This window comes from Cydia fagiglandana, chromosome 21, assembly GCF_963556715.1.
Source record: "Cydia fagiglandana chromosome 21, ilCydFagi1.1, whole genome shotgun sequence".
NCBI lineage: Eukaryota > Metazoa > Arthropoda > Insecta > Lepidoptera > Tortricidae > Cydia > Cydia fagiglandana.
Genome location: NC_085952.1, coordinates 6551633 through 6572967, shown reverse-complemented (window position 1 = coordinate 6572967; position 21335 = coordinate 6551633). Strand labels below are relative to the sequence as shown.

Genomic DNA, 21335 nt, shown 5'->3' with positions numbered 1-21335 from the left:
GGGCACTAAATAAGCCAACAAGCGCCCCTCATATGTCTTGATTCCGTCTAATAACAATTTGGGCAATTATGTGACAAAAGGAAGTGTTTTCGGGGCATTCGTCTCCTTCCCCAGGGCCCCTGGGGGCTCGGGGCCACATTATTGCCCCTCAGTGATTTATACGTCATCGCTTTAAGCCAATTTTCGGTCTATTTGTTAGATAAATGCGTAGTTTGGGAACTTCCTTTGACGGGACGCCGCAGATGGTAAATGATGTTTAGTGAAAAATTGATCTTACATTCTATACCTATACTTTGGATAAGTGTCTATTTTGGGGATAAATTTTAATCACATTGCAATTATTTAACCAATATAAGGGTAAATAAAAGAGGTCTGCTTTTAATTGACAGTTATTTTGATTGTATGATTGAAAACTGGGCTTTATATTGTTGATTGTAAGCAAACACTTGGGTGACAAAAATACGATAGTGAAACCGTAAAATTACCTCAAATATGTACTACATAGTATGACTCAAGACAGTTTACATTCGATTACTATTTATTAAATGAAGAAAATAATGTTTGTACATATGTACGTAAGTACTTACCTAATAACTACATTTTAAGCTACCGTTTGAAAATACAAAGATGCAAAAATAACAGAAACCTATATTTCCTAACTATTTCTTTTTAATTTAGTGAAAAAATGCGTTAATAAAATACTTTCTCTTGTTTACTCTAGCATTGAATAGTCAATTATTATAACCTTAATGCGTTTAATTGAATTCGATGATAACTTAATTTAAAAACGACGTAAATAATAAAAAGGCGCGGAAGTAATCAAATTACCTATAGACCGAACACCGTCGGGGGTCGATCGGTGAATTTTCAAAATGATAGTCTCCTATAGTGCACGCCAGGAGTTAACAGAATATATTTCCGGATTTATCTGCATAATAGAGAATATACTATATACTCGTACCTACATCAAATTGAGATATGTAGTAACTACATATCTCAACAGTTCACGTTCTAAATTATCTGCCACAGTGTGATGCTGACTGTACATGTCTCACATACGGATCTACGTATTACAAAGTGACACTGTTAAATAGGTGCTTCGAGTACATAATTGGCATAAGTAGCAAACAAAGTCGTGATCACTTCAAGGCTTATTTTGTTTAACCGCTGACACATGATCCTAACCAGGGCTTTACGACGCCTGCGTGATCTGGGCGTAAAGTGCAATTGTTAATTATAGTTAGTAAATGTGGCATTCTAGCAAAATGGAGCATTTATGTAAAAAAGCGTGGTTGTTACGTCCATCCGAGAAGTAGGAATTCGTTAGATAAGTCTTGTATTAGGTACCTACTTTAGTATCTTATAGTTACATAGCCACTATTTTATAGTTCCAATAATATAAACTAATACACGTTTACGTCGTTGTTTTTTATTAATCACGCTTAGCAATTATTGCAATGTATTGAAATTAAATATTTAGTTTAAAAATGCCGAAATGGCTCAATTCCGATTTTTATGAATTTTGGAGCGCTTAACAGTTTTAGTGTAAGTGCATAAATAGGTAGGTACCTAAAAGTATTTAAATTTTAAATTGCAGTATTTCACTTTATGAATAGAAGCTGTGTATTTTAGGTATGTTTTTTTGTAGGTATGTTTTTTGTATTTCCTAGGCTAAGCGCTATGGTCTGCAACTCTGCATAGGTGCATAATGATTACCTACTAAAAAAAATCAATAAAACTTCTTAATCTCGCAGCTCAAACCTCTTTAACAAAACCAGAGACAATAAATAAAGCATAAAACGAAGCACAGTAAAGTGGAGCTATCTCGAGCAGCCCTCTAATGGTTTGTTTTGGTTCAATATACTGCCACAATAACTCAAAAAGATGTATATGCATAAGCCAAACCTGTCACATACGCCTTTTTGCGTAAGAAGCGGAGTGATGTTAGAGATATGTTCATGTCGTTTACGCCGTTTTAAGATTTGAGCGTAAAATAAAAAGTTATCAGTGCCGCGGAGATCAAAGCAAGCTCTTGATGTTTGTTTTTATTTAGAAGTGCTAATTTTCTTTGGGTAATGATTTTAGTAGATTTGTTTTGTGTTTGACGCTGTTTTGACGTTACGGCTTACCGTTATCATTGAAATATTAAGGCAAGGTATGTTTTTCACACTTTATTGTATGAAAAATTAACCTGACTTTGTGCCTAATATGTATAATTATGTATTTGGATCTAAATGCTTGTGATTTTTATAGGTATACTTCCTTAAATATGGGTTCGAACTCATATTTTTAAGATTAGGGGGATAAGAGACGTTTTTTTTAAAGAAACGTCACATTTGACACTAACATTCCTATTTCTAATTCATATCGTTTTCATATCTATTAATTGACGTAACTTAATAATGTTCTAATCGGGCCGAGAAACACAGTTTATTTTGCTCGAGGCAAGAGAAACAGTATGAGAATATAATACAAGTGTTTCTCTTGCGTCGGAGTTTCTCTTACCCCATCTAATCTTATATCATATCAATCGAAAATATTAGCCAGATAATTTCATAGTTAGCCCTATACTCAACCACACAAAGCAAACATTAATCGCGCGAAAGTACAGCCGTATGTGTTACATTTTCCACCCGCCTGTACATTTAAGTCACAACTACAGTTTGAAAACTCATTCAGTTTTCCACCTTATTGCGTAAATATAAGTTATAAATTTGAATGTTTCTCTAAATGTAGTTTTAGTAATGCTACGTTAGCCATTTTCCAGCGGGATATGTATCTGTAGCGCAACTAAATACAAGCGATTTTTATCATAATGAGTACATAAGCTTCAAATTATAGTGCGCGTTATCTGTTTGTGAATTCAACAAATTATGGTGCGATTGTTGGTACCGAAAAGTACGTAAATATATGGTATGGAATACCTAGGAACGAACGATCCCTTTGTTGGGATTCGATCATTTGAAAGTGTAATATAATCTGCTTGCAGGTAATTTTAGTAATTTGCTGGTTTAAATCGTACATTTTCAAAGAAAAGTACCCATTCAGGTTACCGTGGGCCCCTAACCCATTCATCACCAGTCTATACAGTGTATACGTCCCACAGTTGGGCACAGGCCTCCTCGTATCTCGTATTATTACTAAGTAGAGGGTTTGGGACCCCACGCTAGGCCAATGCTGAAAATGATTCGTATATCACTTATGAAAATCCCACCGGATTAAAGCGGCACACTTTATTAAACCTTTTTAAATTTAATTATTGGAGATATAAAACAATTCATATTCGTACGTGGTTTTTTATTTATGTTGATTTGCCAATTTAATATTACCAAGGTGAATAAGGAAAGAATTGCTTAAAAATATGATTCATTACTTTATACACCGGCTAATTGTAGAAACTGCAAAAAACACGCAAAAACGCTCGTAACTAACGATCCTATAATTATAAAATTCTAACTTTATGCACATTTAACAAAGAACAGTTTGAATTTTGAATTCAGAACGCCGGCTTCGCCCAAAGACTAAAGATGCGTTCGATAACCATCGGTCGTTATACTGTCATGGGTTGTGCACTAACTGCCGTCAATCCACGCGTGCAACCTTTTTACAGGCACCAATTTATCTCAGAACTACTTCAAGCAACATTACGCTTTATCACAATGGACTAAAGTCCTTGACGAATTATAAATAATATGGTAGCGCCGGCCGTTTTTGTACTGGCAGCTTTTTCCGACAACCACAGATTAAGAAAAGTAAAGTTCGGATTTAGAACGGAATGCGCGTAGTTTAAGCGCCCTTGATTTACGATACGTTACGTTATTTACGCGACTTTGATTTTGCCGAAGAATTTAAGCGCCTGCTTTTGAAGCTTTAATCAGTTCATAAGTTAAATTTTAGTACGTAAGCATCTGTTCATTATTTTGGGGGACCATCTGTAGCTAACAAGTACCTACTTAAATTTTACTTTTCAATAAGTAGAATTATTTTCCTGTAGGTAAGTAATGGTTGTCAAATTATACACAGTTACCGTACAGGTGCGGGTAGGTAACAGTGTATAAAAATACAATGGTTTGCTATACTTAAAGCTTTAGATTCCTTTTTGCATTCAACTATTGTGTTTGAGATCGATGTCCACTTAAGAAAACTCGAAGATCGTTTACACTTTCTTGGCCTTTTTGCCGCGTGAAATCGTTAAATTTTTTTCATTATGGACGTCAACGGCCAATTTGACAATCGATTGAGCAGCCGCGCTCGATGGTTCGAATCGAATCACACTTGGCGAACGATTGGCCGAACGATTTGGATCATTGCACTCGTCAGAACAAGTGTTGAGAAAAAAGTTTACGGCATTTCCAAAATAAAATTAAACACCTGCTAAGTTGTTGAGGTACTTATTTGTTATGTTTTGAATAATTAGTGATATACAGTGCCTATTATTTTAAACAGATTATAGATAAGTACAGTCAGGATCAAAAGTTGTGGATCAGAGTACGCGTTTTTTTGTCATGTTGTGATAAAATACATCTAATATCAGACTGGCCCCAAATGTCCCAATAGCAAAAAGGAGTCATTTATTAACCAGCACAATCAAAAATTGAAGCCGAAAAAACATTCGTAGAAACTGTAACCACATTCTCACGGGTCTGGTTCACACGATGGCGACCACAAACAAAATACTCTATAATCTATGGCCAGCCCATAGACTTATGACTTTTACCGAAACGCCGCTATAGCGTAAACTATATTCGGGCTGCACCAATCACGTCTAACTCCTGGTTTTACGCCCCGTTGGCCACCGCCACATTAGATTTGTTTCATAAAAATCGATTTTTAAATTACAACTCCCATTGAGGTTTGCGCTCATTGTAGTTTTTACTGCTTTTTACAGAGTTATATCGGTAAGCGCGAGGTGCCCCGCTGGGAAATCTTATTTTCTGGCTCGATTCCAAATTGCTGGCCAGTTAGATTAGAAACGCCGTTTGCGATTTGAAGTTAACGGTGAACTTCATGAAGAAATTGATGAGGAAAACCATTGGAGTACCTGCCTAAGTATCCAAGTAGTCCTAAGTAGCCAAGATGAGAATCGACAAACGCCAAACGAAAAGGAAACATGTATCGGGATGACAGATGCTACGAAAAGTCACGTGGCTATTTCCATACAATATTTAAGTATCGATTGGCGTTTTCTATCAGCGATTGTCATCTTGGCTAAGCCCTCTAGAGAGTAGAAACCTTATTTGACGCACGCAAAAATTTGGACGCATATGGATCTGATACCTAAATTTACAAGATGTAACTTACTTTGAAATAAGTATCTAAGAAAAATACTTCTCCTGGCCTAGTCATTTATTTATTTATTTAGTTATTTATTATACTAGAAGTTACAACTTTATTGTTACATACAATGCTCCACAAAACTACATTTAGTTTGACTGTGGAGTCTCAGTATACTATAATACTATACTTAATTAAATTTAAAAATTAGAATAGGTTTACATTCGTAGTTGAAATAGGTAGGTATATCATGAATACACTATAGGGTAACACATCCCCTATAGAGTATTCAGGAGATACCTTTACAAGTTATATACAAATGTTACTTAAAACCTTTCACGGGAGGTTACATTTTGTATGTTTGACAATTCTCTACGAAAAACATTATTCGATCTATAGACGCCATATTGAAATCGTTTCAGGGCCACAATAAAGTGAATATATTATCATTATTTACAGATCAATTTCAAGTCAAATTATCCGTCATTCTGATTCTAATTCAAGTCGTTACTGTTTATTAATCGCTTGAATCAATTAACGGTTAATATTCACTTGGAAGAGTGACAAGCTCGCGACGGAAAGGTCTTTGGGCCCACGCCAGGAATATTCATATTGCTGAACAAGCATATTAGGTACTAGTGTGCCAATGTAAATTTCACCACAGAGAATCTACCGCGAAAAACGAAAATCTTCTTTGTCCGTCTCTATCGCTCTTGCGTATTCGAGCGATAGAGACACAGATAACGAAATTTCGATTTTCGCACGACACGACACGAAACGTGACAGGCACGATAGAAACGATAAAGGTTAGGGTGCTTCAAAAAAATCAAAATGATATTTTTTAACGGGGCATAGAATTAAATGCTTCCAATCGCTAAAAAAACTAACACGTATTTTTTTATTTCTCAATTAAACAACATTTACGGGTCGCTACCAGCCATCAAATCTTTTAAAAAATCGCATATTTGTTTCTGCTCATGTCGCTACAATCATGTTACTAAATACCTCCTAAATAAGCCATTTGTGATTCTAATACACTCTGTTATGCCATCAGTAGTTTTTTCAATCTATAGTTTGCATTTGTCGGCATTTAAATAAACATAAATAAATCTAGTAAATCTACCCTTAAATGACTTTTGAAGCTCATTGAGGGTATACATAAAATCACATTAGTCAAGTCGTTCAGTGACATAGAAGTTCAGAGATTTGGTTAGTTAAGCAATTAATGTTATATTCTACGCTAAAACTTACAAATTGGTTGTTTGCGTTTATTTAAATACCTAAGAATACGGAGTACAAGTGTGTTAAACGTTCTGAGCGTGTTGACGTGTGTTTGGTATTGCAAGTCGATGTATAATTATTATTTTCACTCCAATAAGTGACTACATACATACAGTGGCATACAATGGCATCTAGTGCTGGTAAAAGTGATATTAGAACAAGAAAAAATACAGATATATGGCTAATTGGGCAGCTGACACCAACATTACCTCAATCAAAACTACCGTCTATTAAAGAAGTAATGAGTTCATTTTTCTATTATAAAATTATAGAGAAATTAAATAATAAAGACCCCTAAAACACACACTGCCTGCGATGTATTACAAATATGGGAAAAAGCAAGTATTCCCACCAGACTAAAAAAACATGTAATAGGCAAATTATTACAATATTTTTCGGAGTGGCAAAGATTAAAGAAAAATAAAGAAAACATAGCAAAACGGTCACTTGTATTAGAAAACAAGGAAAAAACATGGAAGAAAAAATTGGAATGGCTATGAAAAAAATGTTAGGGCATCTCTGGTACTTATCCGAAGAGCTTGTGGCTTTTGCTTTCTTTGACGACGCAGTTTCATTTGAAACGAAACAAAAGATGGTCACTGCTCTCAAAAAACAAAGTCTAGGTGTTTCTTCAAAGCAAGCAACTCTTGATCAAGATCTAATTTTAGTAAAAAACTTGGAAGATTTTGTAACCAACCAAACACTGTCTTTTTTCGATACATTGGCCGTTTCATGTGATTTCTTGAAGAAAGATGTGAAGTCGTGGAAAAATGATGACAACTACAAATGTAAAGCTTATTATATATTCAATGAAAGTTGTCAATGACTTAGCTGAAAGAGGAGTAGCTCTGATGGAGGAATATAATCGTCTTCACACGACAAATGAGGAACAGAAGCAATTTTTACTTTTGACGGTTAAAGAATACCGACGTAAATTTCCTAATACAAAAAAGTCTACTTTAATGCAATAATTCGACATGTAACCCATTGCCATGTTCAACGTTATATATGTTTTATTGTAATTATTTCATGTTTTACAGACCTTTATTAAGTAAAGTTATTCATAGTTTAGTATAAATACAATTAAAAAATAATAATAAAAGATTATTTATAAATACGTATTTTTTTGTAAAAACCTAAAACTTTCACCTCGGGTAGCGACCCCTAAATCATTTAGAAAAAATCCAAAAAAAATACTGTGTAAGTTTCTTAACAATCAAAAACATATGAGAGGGTGCCCCTAAAGAATAATAAAAAAAAATTTTTTTTCATACTTTTTGAAGCACCCTAATAAAGGTGTGGCCATCTTGGCACCTCAGAGTACGATGAAGCCGATCGTTTAACGTGTGCTGGTAACTACTATAGAAGTTCCATACTACGGTAATTCTGAGGCGCTCCACGGGTTAAGAAAGTCGATTGTTTTTTGAAAAACACTGCACTGTAATCAATCTCTCGAGAAAATCCTGGCTGGGAGTTCATTCCACATCAGCTTTCGTGGAAGAACTGCTTATTGGAAGTCCAATACCCTGTAGGTACATTAAGTTAGTCGTACGCGGCCGTAGTCGCTAGCGACTGCTTCAACTCACTCTGTCTCGCTCGCACCTATATATGCATCTCGTTTGTATATCTATCAGTGGCGGCGCGTCAAACATATCCATAGGCAAGCCGGGGCTAATTTGGCTTACATATTTCCTTTACAACTCTGCTCAAACGTCCAAAAACAGGCAAGCCGGTGGGAATCGGATTTTATGGACGCGCCGCCACTGATACAAACGAGATGCACTGCGAGTGTTTCTACAGGATTCAGTCAGACTTATACTGGATGGCTAGAAGCGATAGAAATAGCACTCAGAGCTGAACGTTTCTATACGTCTCAAGAATGTTTGAAATTCTGATGACATAGTTCGTTCTAGAACATAGTGAACATAACCCAAAATGAAAAGGTCTTAAGTCTGCTTGACATTTTGAAGTAGATGTGACGTTTAACATTGGCGCATGCTACAAGTCTTATTAAGAATAATTAGTATGGCATAAATTAAGCAGGCATACTGGCATATCTTGCACGCATATTTATGTGATTTGTAGTCAATATTAAACGTTGAACATAATGATTCAAATATAATAAATAACCTTTTGTCTTAAATCAAATCTTTGGCTTAAGAAGCTACTTCGTCATAAAAATTTACTAGCGGCCAGCCCCGGCTTCGCACGGGTTAAAAAATTATACACCTAATCCTTCCTCAAGAACCATTCTATTGATTAGTGAAAACCGCGTGAAGATCCGTTTAGTAGTTTTTGAGTTTATTACGAACAAACACACAAAAAGACAGACAAAAAGCAGTATCATCTTATAAAATCAGTAAGTCTGAGGCTAGATTAGACAAACGAATTTAAACTGTCGTGAATCATACTATTCATTTAGCTTATTTTATGGTTAAGTCATGTATAATAAATAATACATACCGTATTATTTAGTTACTAGCGCGACATGTTTCACCCTATGTCATGTCTCCATTTTCAAGCACAAACAGTGCACGAGTACCTTAATCTTAGACTAGAGCATATTAGACAATATTTTCTGCGATTTAGTCATGTGTCATATAGATACCTATCTACAATAAGCCCTATTTTTAACTCCCATTCTAAAACACCGGATCCCAATTAAGAGCCGCAAGAGAAACAAAGTCACGCGTCATTATGCGTGTTTGCGTGTCTGTCTGTCTGTCAATCGTCCGTGAAGCCAAACCAGCCGTGCCGCCGTGGCGGGGACATGTTTTGATAATGCCGACCTGTTTTTATTACGCCTTCTGATGTATTTAGGAATAAAAAACGTAGAAACAGCATACACGTGTCAGTTGGACATAATTAGATAAGCATAAAACATACACGAGTATATATATGTGTCGCTTCAAACTCGGGTAAATCTATTCGACCCTCTCAGCAAATATCTACACTATTACCTTTTCTTAATACCAAATTCGCATAATTTGACAGATGGATTTACCCGAGTTTGAAGTTAAGCGACTCATATATCTACTCAAGAATCAGCGATTAGCGACGACCGGTCTGCCGGCCTAGCCAGGGTGACAATCGCTATCGCTACGACAACGAAAAGCTTTGTGTCTATCACTTTTCCATATTAGTGCGACAGTGACGTTGCTTGTCGATCGCTACGAAGCGCTAGAGATTGGCATATGTGACGTCCCAGAGGTAAAGGTACCTTATGGCGGTTGGCGCTTGCACTATTATTAACGTCGCTCCAATTTTATTGCGGCGCTATGCGACGTAAGCGCCAGCCGCCATAAGGTACCTTTTGCCGTGGAACGTCTCATATTTGGTTGGCTATAGTATGCGGCCTGGCCTAGTCTGTAGGTTTGTGTTTGTGGAATTCCGGAAAGGGCTTTTTTGTGTGTTATGAACACAGATATTTGTTCCTGAATCATGGGTGTTTTCTATGTACTTTGACTTCTCTAAAAGTCGTAGTCTTGACTGTATGTGAAGTGTTGGGTAGGTATGTTAACTTTGACGGACCCGTAAAAGCTAACTGCACCGACTTTGACGGAACAAAGTGTGGCAGTGCTATTATAAACGTCATATTTTCATAGAAATTTGACGTTTACGGAATTTTTATACTAAAATATTACCTTTACAGAAAAAACCTATCCAAAATAATAGTGATGACCTTTTCAAAATACATCAGGTTACAAATACCTCATCGCCTGAGGATCCACGCATTAAGCCCAGTGTCCACACGTTACGTCCCACCTTGCGACTAAATTAGAATAACATAATTACCTAGTCAGGTGCTAACGCCGACCGTGCCTAACGCGACGGTTTTGGCACTAACGACGTTTTTGGCACTAACGACGTTTTTTGGCACTTTACGTCGTAATTCGTAATTGAGGTCCGCTCGTGATTAGGTCTTGATTGTGTCTGATTGCCGGTTTGTGAATATTCTAAATAAAATGCTGTAATTATTCATATCTCTAGTAATTTTTTCGGTTTATATAATTTGAAGGGAACATAATTTTTATGGGCGGAATGTTTAGTAAGTTAGAATATATATAAGTTAGAATAATTAACTTATTTTTCATATGTTTAGTAACTTAACAACTAAGTATAAGTAAATACTGATGGCTTCTACATTTAATTATGTAATTGCTGAATGTATATAGTTTATATTCTTAAAAATCATCAGTTATTTAAATTTTCCTGAATAATAATGGTATGGTTTCGTTCGATATCAATAGAGTTTGATCACCAATAAAACACTTTTTTTACCCCAAAAACGACGAAAAACTGTTACAAATCGCTTACCTGTCACGACTATTCCTTCTATTCTAACCAAATCCCTTATTTTCACGGATTCGTACTTAATTATTTCCTCAATAACATCACGTGGGGGCCCGATTGTGAGGGGCATACGTTTGACCCCTACCTTCACTAAGTCAAATCACAGCTTACAAAATTCCGCGATTCAATCAAAACTTTCCACTGTATCACTTTCCACTGCTGCGTTTATTCCTTGTTCTTATCATACTGACGGTGCTTGGAGAGTAATGGATACAAAGTTGGAAAAGTTTTCGAGTGTGTTTGACGTGCGGTTGATGGATCGATACGCACGTATTGGCAAAGGAATGGTTTTGTTGTATTGTATGGTTACGTCTTGTTAAAAAGGTTGATGTTAAGTGAATTAGTCGAGATTTTTTTCTTATTAAAGACTTTAGAAACGCAATAGGCTTTTCTAACGAGTCAATTATTTTTGACACGATAACTATTAGTAGAAGAGCGGGCCGCAAATTTTCTAACCGACTTGATACCACGATGAAATGCACAATGGTTTCCCACAAAAGTGATGCTAAGTCCGAATTCGATAGTCTGCCACGGCGGAACTTGCCGAAAGTACGAAAAAGAAGGCCACTTCCGGTGCGAAAAAAGGGGGCTGATTTAACCCATCTGATACCGAAATAATAGTTATGGCAGCAGTTAGAAATTTACATGTAGACACATAAAAGCGAAGTCTGCCAGTATTGTTTTTGCCGGAAGTGCTTGGCAGACGCTCTCAAAGGTGGCCACCGGGACCCCTAATTTAACCCATCTGATACCACCATGAAACCAATTCCAGTCGGTAGGTATGAACCCTCATGTCATGAATATATAAGTCTGCCAAGGCTTTTCCTGCCGAAAGACCTTGGCAGACGAGATTATGTGAGCAAGGTAACCATCGGTTACCGTACACTAACCCATCTGATACCACCATGAAACCAATTCCAGTCGGTAGGTATGAACCCCCATTTTAGGAAAATATAAGTCTGCCAAGGTTTTTCCTGCCGAAACACCTTGGCAGACGAGATTATAAGCAAGATGACCATCGGTTACCGTACACTAACCCATCTGATACCACGATAAAACCAATTCCAGTCGGTAGGTATGAACCCTCATTTCAGGAATATATAAGTCTGCCAGGGCTTTTCCTGCCGAAACACCTTGGCAGACGAGATTATGTTGGCAAGGTGTACATCAGTTACCCTACATCAACCCATCTGATACCACCATGAAACCAATTCCAGTCGGTAGGTATGAAACCCCATTTCAGGAATATATAAGTCTGCCAAGGCTTTTCTTGCCGAAACACCTTGGCAGACGAGATTATAAGCAAGATGACCATCGGTTACCATACACTAACCCATCTGATACCACCATGAAACCAATTCCAGTCGGTAGTTATGAACCCCCATTTGAGGAATATATAAGTCTGCCAAGGTTTTTCCTGCCGAAACACTACCTACCGACTGGAATTGGTTTCATCGTGGTATCAGATGGGTTAGTGTACGGTAACCGATGGTCAATTTGCTTATAATCTCGTCTGCCAAGGTGTTTCGGCAGGAAAAACCTTGGCAGACTTATATGTTCCTAAAATGGGGGTTCATACCTACCGACTGGAATTGGTTTCATGGTGGTATCAGATGGGTTAGTGTAGGTTAACCGATGGTTACCTTGTTCACATAATCTCGTCTGCCAAGGTGTTTCGGCAGGAAAAGCCTTGGCAGACTTATATATTCCTGACATGAGGGTTCATACCTACCGACTGGAATTGGTTTCATGGTGGTATCAGATGGGTTAAATTAGGGGTCCCGGTGGCCACCTTTGAGAGCGTCTGCCAAGCACTTCCGGCAAAAAAAATACTGGCAGACTTCACTTTTATGTTTCTACATGTAAATTTCTAACTGCTGCCATAACTTTTATTTCGGTATCAGATGGGTTAAATCAGCCCCCTTTTTTTGCACCGGAAGTGGCCTTCTTTTTCGTACTTTCGGCAAGTTCCGCCGTGGCAGACTATCGAATTCGGACTTAGCATCACTTTTATGGGAAACTATTGTGCATTTCATCGTGGTATCAAGTCGGTTAGAAAATTTGCGGCCGGCTCTTCTACTATATTTGCTGCAAATAGCGTGACTTCTATTTTTATTGGCCACTTCTAACAAATCAGAAAGAAACAAGCCAATTGAAGACTTATTGTTAAGAGTGGCCAATTATGTACCATGTAGTGGCCAATCTATAGCAGTCACTGAGTCACCCTGCTAAGGAAAATTATCGGATAAGGTTGTGTCCATGTCTTTCATTATTTTCTCGCATCGTTTAAATTAGCCTTAAGTGAATGGGACAAGGGCAAGAGAATGATGATGATGATGATGGTGGACCTTATGCTCCCTGATTTTCCTGTTTTCATTTTTAGGGTTCCGTACCCAAAGGGTAAAACGGGACCATATTACTAAGACTTCGCTGTCCGTCCGTCCGTCCGTCTGTCTGTCACCAGGCTGTATCTCACGAACCGTGATAGCTAGACAGTTGAAATTTTCACATGATGTATTTCTGGTGCCGCTATAACAACAAATACTAAAAACAGAATAAAATAAAGATTTAAGTGGGGCTCCCATACAGCAAACGTGATTTTTGACTAAAGTTAAGCATCGGGCGTGGTCAGTACTTGGATGGGTGACCGTTTTCTTTTTGCATTTTTTCCGTTTTTTTTTGCTTTATGGTACGGAACCCTTCGTGCCGGAGTCCGACTCGCACTTGCCCGGTTTTTTTTTAAAGCGAACATGTCTCTCTCATCTTTTTAGCCCTTTTCAATGCTAGAAGTGTAGGCCTCCTTTAATTTTTGCTATTCAGTTCTTTTTTGCTCTCTTTATAGGCACCTATTTTGGTACCTATATGGTGAGTCATTACGCTAGTTTACGTCCACTTGACGAAATTTGAATTTAAACCCTCGTTGCTGCACAAATTTGGACTTATTGCAATCCCTAACATCTAAACAATTTATCTATCTACATAAAAAATAGATTTCGCAAGTAGCAAATTATAAATGAAATATTATTCGGTAATCCGTCAAGTGGACGGAAACTGACACCGGACGGTGAACTGACGCTACCCTACAATAAAGTTAAGTTAAGAAAGCAAGGACGTTGCAGCTATAAAGTTCTTGTCCTAAAGCTATAAAGATTGCTCATGGTCCCATAATCCGTCTAACCGTAACATCCAGGGAAAGAGAACAAATGCCGATCGCCCGCTCGATCACCGACGTGACGCCTCCACAAAGGATCGGGACAGCTCCTTAACGAGTACAAATTGAATCCTGTAGTTTTTTCCATAACACACCTCGTTATGCCACCAAAGGCATTTTATAAGAAACTAACTGTGAACGGCTTATTTAGAACAATCCCGTTAGTGTAAACACGACTTTATTGGGCCACTATTAAAGTTTAAATTTAAAAAAACGATTATTATTATAATGCGAGCTCGCGATAGTTATCAACTTTTTTAAAAACGTTCCGAAAGCAGAGATTGATTCAGTATTGAATGCAAAAAGCGTAGCGAAATCGCGTGCGTGTGTTCTCGTCTATGCTTTTGATTTTTTTTTTAAGCCGGTTATGTTGGAAACGATTAAAAAAGTAATTAATGGGTTTTATAAAGGGAATATGGCCATTTGGCATAAAAAATAACATAACTTGTAGATACTCTAGACGTTAGTGCATAAGCTGTAGACGTGGGTTCGATTCCCGCCTCGGCCACCGGTGGACTTGTTCACTTTTTCAGTGTATGTATGATATATTTTTTAGTTTAACTAAGTACTTTATAATATTATAAATTCTATTCATTTTATCAGATCTCAGATGAATCTTATGATTTTCTACATACAAATATGCAAAATGTCATTTGGACATAAGGGGTTAAAAGCTGAACTTCCAAATAAATAATTCAACCTCTAACATATGTTAATAATATACCTACTAAATGACCCTACACGTCCAGACATTCATTATCAACAATAAAATATAAAATCCCATCAAAATAATTATCAATTGATATGAATCACACCCTTAGAATTTGTATGGCAACTCGTTTGTGTTGGCAACACTGGTAATTACCTACGTGAACTAGGCATAATAAGCGGGTATCCGCTACCAGAAACATTAAAAAAAAACAAAAATACTTTGACTTGATTGCCTTGATGCATACAAATGACTCTGGTTGTGATGGCGGTCATACTTTATTGTTTTGTCCGAATTTATTCAACGATTTGATGTCTATGCATAATATTACATTTATGTGTTACGTTTATTAACTGTTTTTCTTTGTATTTAAGTATAACAGACATAAATAACTCTATAATCTTCGCATTTTTCAAACGACCAAACAAACGTACTTAATCGGTTAAATAAGATAACTAAGATAAGGCATAGGCTTACAAGTTATAAAGCTTTAGAAAACAGCTTATATTATTAAGAAACTGGTTCAAAAATATATTTTTAAATTACTAAAAATACACCTCATTTAAAATCACTGGCCACTAAAAACACTCACATATCAAAGTCGTTAAAGCGATGGCCGACTGTTTTGGCCTGTTCGGTTGGCAGTACGTGCAATATGGCCGCGTTTCCGGCTGCCATGCTGCACTGCCATTGGTAATTGCGATCGGTAGTTTAAAAATTGGAACACATTGTAGCCGCTTATGTTCAGCCAGTGCGGAGTCCATTTCAGGAATAGAACGTACTTCGTAGACATTCTTTAAGGTTAAGAATGTCTACGAAGCAGAAAAAGCCCTTGAAAACTCAATTCAAAATTTCTATCCTCGTAAGTCCCCGCGTACTTGTACAATTACAAATTAAATTCGAATATAGAAATAAAAGAAAGTTCCAAATTCAAAAGCGCAAAAAATTACTTGGGTCTCTTACAAGGCTATGGGAGTACAACCACCCTTTACGCATACGCCTACACCATTTAGATTTGTCGTTTTTTTCTACTAACGAAAAGGGCTTGCTAAACTATATTTCAAATATATGTGTACATTTTTCGCCTTATTATTGAGGAGTACCTATGCAAAAGTGTAAACATATCTGTGACGTAAAATAATGTGGTATTTAAAACCTGCTGTATAACTTGTATGGGTAGATACGTTAAAATATCAGGTACTTATTTATGTAAAACTGGTTAAAAACAGGAAAATAATGTTGCTAATTGAAAATTACGCATCTTATGTGGTCCCATAATTGCCACATTTAAAATTTCGAACGTGTGTTCCAAAACGACAAATTAACGGCCGTGAATGGGTTATTTTATTAATTTCTGCGGTGAACCGCGCGTTATAGACGCTTGTGTCATGAAACTCCGCGGAGGTCGAAAAAAAAGATAAACTTACCATAAACTAAACGTTAAATACAGTTTTTACTTTATTAGGTGCCTTTCAATGATGGGTTTGAAATATTAACTTCTTTATGGTTTTATGGAATTGTTGTAGGTGGTCCTTAGACAGTAGTACTTACATAATATACCTAAAAACATAAACTATAATAGGTAGTTCGAAAGAAACTATTGTATAACGTTAGGTAGGTACTGACATAAAGTGTAAAACAAGTTGTTATGGCTCCTCTACACGATGGGCCAACGCCGGCCACTCCAAGGGACGCATTTATGCGTTAGAGGGAGCAAGTGATGTTGCTATCTCATTCTACCGCATGGCTGCGTCCTTTGGAGTGGCCGGCGTTGGCCCATCGTGTAGAGGAGCCATTATAGGTACATCTTACCAAAATCTTCATCTTCTTTTATTATAACCTTACTTGCAAAATTATTTAAAGTTTTAACAATTGAAATAGTAACGTAAACATTAGTAGGTATTGCATAGATAACACTAGTAGAGTAAACCGGAAACTGATAACATTGTTACACTATTCTTCATTTCCGTTGCGGTGGCAATAAAAGAAAATTACACATTTTCTATTTTGCTTATATCTGATCTGATCCTAAAAATTCTGGATTCTATGCATAATAATTTCTTAATTTACCTGTATTATATTTTTCTTAGATAAAATCGTTTCATGTCATCGTTTACGAGAAATACAGCGCAAACCTTTTATACAACATTCTTACCGGACACTTATTTTATTTTATTTATTTTATTTCTGTTATCTGAAGCTCTGAAAAGCAACATACACCTTTCTCTGTCCCTCTCAGCAGAAAATGTTCTGGAAAAGGATATTATGTAACCACTTTAGCTTAAGCTACTGTAATAGAGACATTCGAAAGTTCGGTTTCTGTCTCTCTATCACTCTTGCCTATTCGATCGATAAAGAGGCAGATAAAGTGCTGCACTCTGGCGGCAGAAGATTGCAGTAATCCCTATTATTAGGCCTTCGAAGTTGACATAAATCAGCCAGGATTTTAGAAGTATTTTCACCTAATGCGTCATGGCGCATACAATGTTCAGTTCAACTGGCACAAGTGGCCCGTATACTCGTTAAACTCGCCTCTTATTGTGTCTTTTACGACGGAAGAGTTACATTTTAGCGCTGCGGGCGCTTTACGACTGTCATAGACACGAATACTGTTTTAATACCTGATAATACTCTTATCTGTATTTTACAGTGTTATCTGTGATATATGACAGTATTGTCTCTAATTTGAGTGCCTACTGATGTCTGTATGTTAAGGGTTGATTAGTTTTATTAAGTGTCATTTTTGTAATGGCTCTACCCGTTCTACTTGTTCATTCATTTTATTGAATTATAGATTAAGGCCCCAGTACACAATGGGCCATCGCCGGCCACTCCAAGGGACGCAGCCATGCGGTAGAATGCGATAGCAACATCACTTGTTCCCTCTAACGCATAAATGCGTCCCTCGGAGTGGCCGGCGATAGCCCATTGTGTACTGGGGCCTTTAGGTAGGTTTGTTTTCTTTTTTATTCTGACGTAGGTACCTCAGTCCTCAAGTGGGCTGTTATATAATATGCTATAATTGCTATTTTCTCATTGTTTCAGATGGTCAGTCAAATCACCTGAACCTGTTCAACTCGAGGCCACAGCCGAAGAAGAAACGAAAATCCCGAACTGCTTTCACGAATCACCAGATCTTCGAGCTGGAGAAACGGTTCCTCTACCAAAAGTACCTCTCTCCTGCAGACAGAGATGAAATAGCCAGCTCTCTCGGTCTCTCCAACGCCCAAGTCATCACCTGGTTCCAAAACAGACGAGCAAAGTTGAAGAGAGATATGGAGGAACTGAAAAAAGACGTGGAAAGTGCTAAAGTACTAAGCGCGCATAAGAGCTTTCTAGAAAATGTCACGGATTTAGGCATTTTGAAGAAGAAAGCTATGAGCATAGGGGCGAGCGAGGAGGCAGCTACTAACCTGGTAGTGAACGCGTCTAAATGAAACGAGGCATCGCGCGCGATTGCACAGGAGGCGTTGTACGATCGCCGCGCGCTCGATTTTTAAAAATCGAATGTTCGATTCGAACGAACTCTATGGTGAATTACTTTTTTAAACTATCGAACTTTTTAATAGTGACGTTTGATGTATCTCCACTAATGGTTAGTATGGCGTAAAGTACTTCACTCTCTCTAGTGTTAGTTGTACATAGAATCTGATAGGTGTAGTCTTAGGTAACTGTACAAAAAACTTATGAAGAAGCTTCGTTGGAAATTTAAATGTGATAGTTGATTTTATTATTTAAGTACTTAAATAATTTTATAGAGATATTCCTAAATTATTTATTGCGGGGTTTACGTCGACTGGCGCATGGATTGCAATTTCGAAATTTTATACTGAATTAATTTATTTCATGTATTTTTGTATTTATTAAACCAGTACGTGCAATATGGAAATTATGTTTCAAAACTCCTGTGTGCCAGTGATGTAAATCGGACCCTAAAAGTAACAGTGTACATAATAGATAAATGTGTAGATTAAGTTTGAATTTTAAGTATATTTGTGTAAGATTTCCAGCAAATATGTCTAGATACATTAGTAGACTAATTACTAATTCATAATATTGACTATGTCACTTATTACTCTTATTAGAGCCTGAGGGGTTACCGCGAAAACCGAAATTCGCAAATTGCGGGGATCTTTCTCTTTTACTCCAATGAAGGCGTAATGAGAGTAACAGGGAAAAATGCCCGCAATTTGCGAACTTAGATTTTCGCGGTTATAGCCCTGTGCGGAAAGAGAAGATCGTGGAATACAAGGGAAACATTCCATTGACTCTTCTCTTTCCGCACAGAGGGCTTATCGCGAACCACGTTCGGCGTGTTGCCTCCCTGTCACACGTACGAATTTACAGGTGCGACAGAGAGGCAACAAGTCGAACGTGGTTCGCGGTAGGTCAGAGGGGCTACCGCGAAAACGGAAAATCGCAAATTGCGGGGATCTTTCTCTCTTACTCCAATGAAGACGTTATAAGAGTGACAGAGAAAAATGCCCGCAATTTGCGAACTTCGATTTTCACGGTTATAGCCCTGACTCTACCAAGATTGAGACATTATTACCAGCCGGTATTATAAATGAATGTTAAAATAAATACAATATTTTATGTATTTTTTCATAGAATGAATCAATTAAAACAATTATTTATGGTGAAAGTAATTCTGCACGTGGGCTAGAATGTTGTATGTAAAATATAAATTATGTAATTGACTTTTATTACCGTTAAAGTAAAATCGATAGAGTGAGACCACGAGAAATAATTAAAATAAGCCTACTTTTATAATAATACAAATAAAATGAATACATTACGTCAATGCAAATAATTACTTGAGGAAACAGTTGAAGGCAGATGATTAATATATGCATACAAGTAAGAATCAAATTGCGCCTAAATTGTTTAGTATTACTATACAATTTGTGACGTCCCACGGGTAAAGGTACCTTATGGCGGTTGGCGCTTACGCTACTTTTAACGCCGCTCCAATATTATTGCGGCGCTATAGGACGTAAGCACCAGCCGCCATAAGGTACCTTTTTCTAAAGAACGTCACATTTTAAAAGCTTTCTCGTGGACTCACTTTTTCGTCTTAGCGCCATAAAATACTCTTTCAAGAAAACCATATTTATTTAGGTACATTATATTTACCCGTGCAATATTGTTGGGTCAAACAGATCACTGTGTTACGTTCTTTCCTATGGACATACACAAAGTTAAGGGCTATAAAGGTTAATTTTCTTATTTAACCCTAACCCACGTAAAAAGGTCCTCCTTTTATTTACAGAACTATGATAAAATCATTACTTACATGCCCACAAGCTGTTAACTATTGCCCACAGGGGAGAAAAATGTACAGTTCGCGCGAACACGCTAGTTTTCTCTCCTGTGGGCAATAGTTAACAGCTTGTGGGCATGTAAGTAATGATTTTATCATAGTTCTGTAATTAAAAGGAGGACCTTTTTACGTGGATAAGGGTTAAATAAGAAAATTAATCTTTATAGCCCTTAACTTTGTGTATGTCCACAGGAAAGAACGTAACACAGTGATCTGTTTGACCCTGTTATCAGAAATATCGTAAACCGTATTAAGAACAATTGTCAATATTGAAATGTTAAAAAGTTCAATAAATTGTCATTTACTTTGTGCCAACTTTTGTCATCACTATTTCGCTTCAAATGTTACATTCAATTTGAAAACTTTCATCAGTTGTTTTAGAATAAGCCCTTCAGTCTTGTCTATGAGTCTTTCACAGACAGCGAAAATAGCCCTTGAAAGAGTATGGCTGTATATAAACCTCTCGTTCCTACCGCAGCGATGCGATATTTTATACTTATGTAGTGGCGTCTGCGCCTCCGGTACTGTGCATATAAGCTGGTGTAAATAAACAATTATGTGTTACATATGTCTTTGATTGAATATCCATATATCCCCGATAAAATACTAACAAAGGTAAAAATTTTATGTCTATCGTTTATAAATTTGTCGTTTATCGACGAATTTATCGTTTGTAAAAATGAATAAAAATACTTAGGCACACTTGCATCATTTCACTAACCCGCGGTTAACTGGTTAAACCTGGAGTTGCCATGGTTACCCATACAATTTGACACTAGTTTAACGATTTAACCGCTTAATCCCGGGTTAGTGGGATGGTGCAAGTGAGCCTTAAGGTCATTTTAGACCAATAACCTCTATAAAGTCACAACAGACGAGTTACGAGTATCTACAATAGAACTATCTTTTAGGACACTTTCTGCTGAGAAGGAAAGAGAAAGGCATATATTGTTTCCTTATCCCTCTCCATCCTTATCCATCGACAATATTGCCAAGACGAGACTTTAAGGCTCGCACTGTAAAAAAATTATCAGAACTCATGTAGAGCCAAGCTTCTAACTCTACACGCTCTAACTTTTCAAACTCTACACCTTAATCAAAATATGTAATGTGGCTAGAAACAGTCACTAGAACTAAAAGTAACTGAACTTTCAGTTGTTATAATACTTTCATACTATTAGAAG

The 21335-nt window shown here is 37.0% G+C and overlaps 1 protein-coding gene across 1 annotated transcript in view; it reads left to right on the top strand.

Moving 5' to 3' along the window:
- The window catches only part of LOC134675192 (homeobox protein BarH-like 1), an 87710-nt gene extending 66995 nt beyond the window's left edge, over window positions 1-20715 (top strand). The window contains exon 2 of the mRNA XM_063533394.1: window positions 17874-20715. Within this exon, the coding sequence (XP_063389464.1) occupies window positions 17874-18265 (392 nt within the window). The 3' untranslated portion in view covers window positions 18266-20715. The remainder of the gene's footprint in view (window positions 1-17873) is intronic.
- The last annotated feature ends 620 nt before the right edge of the window (window positions 20716-21335 follow it).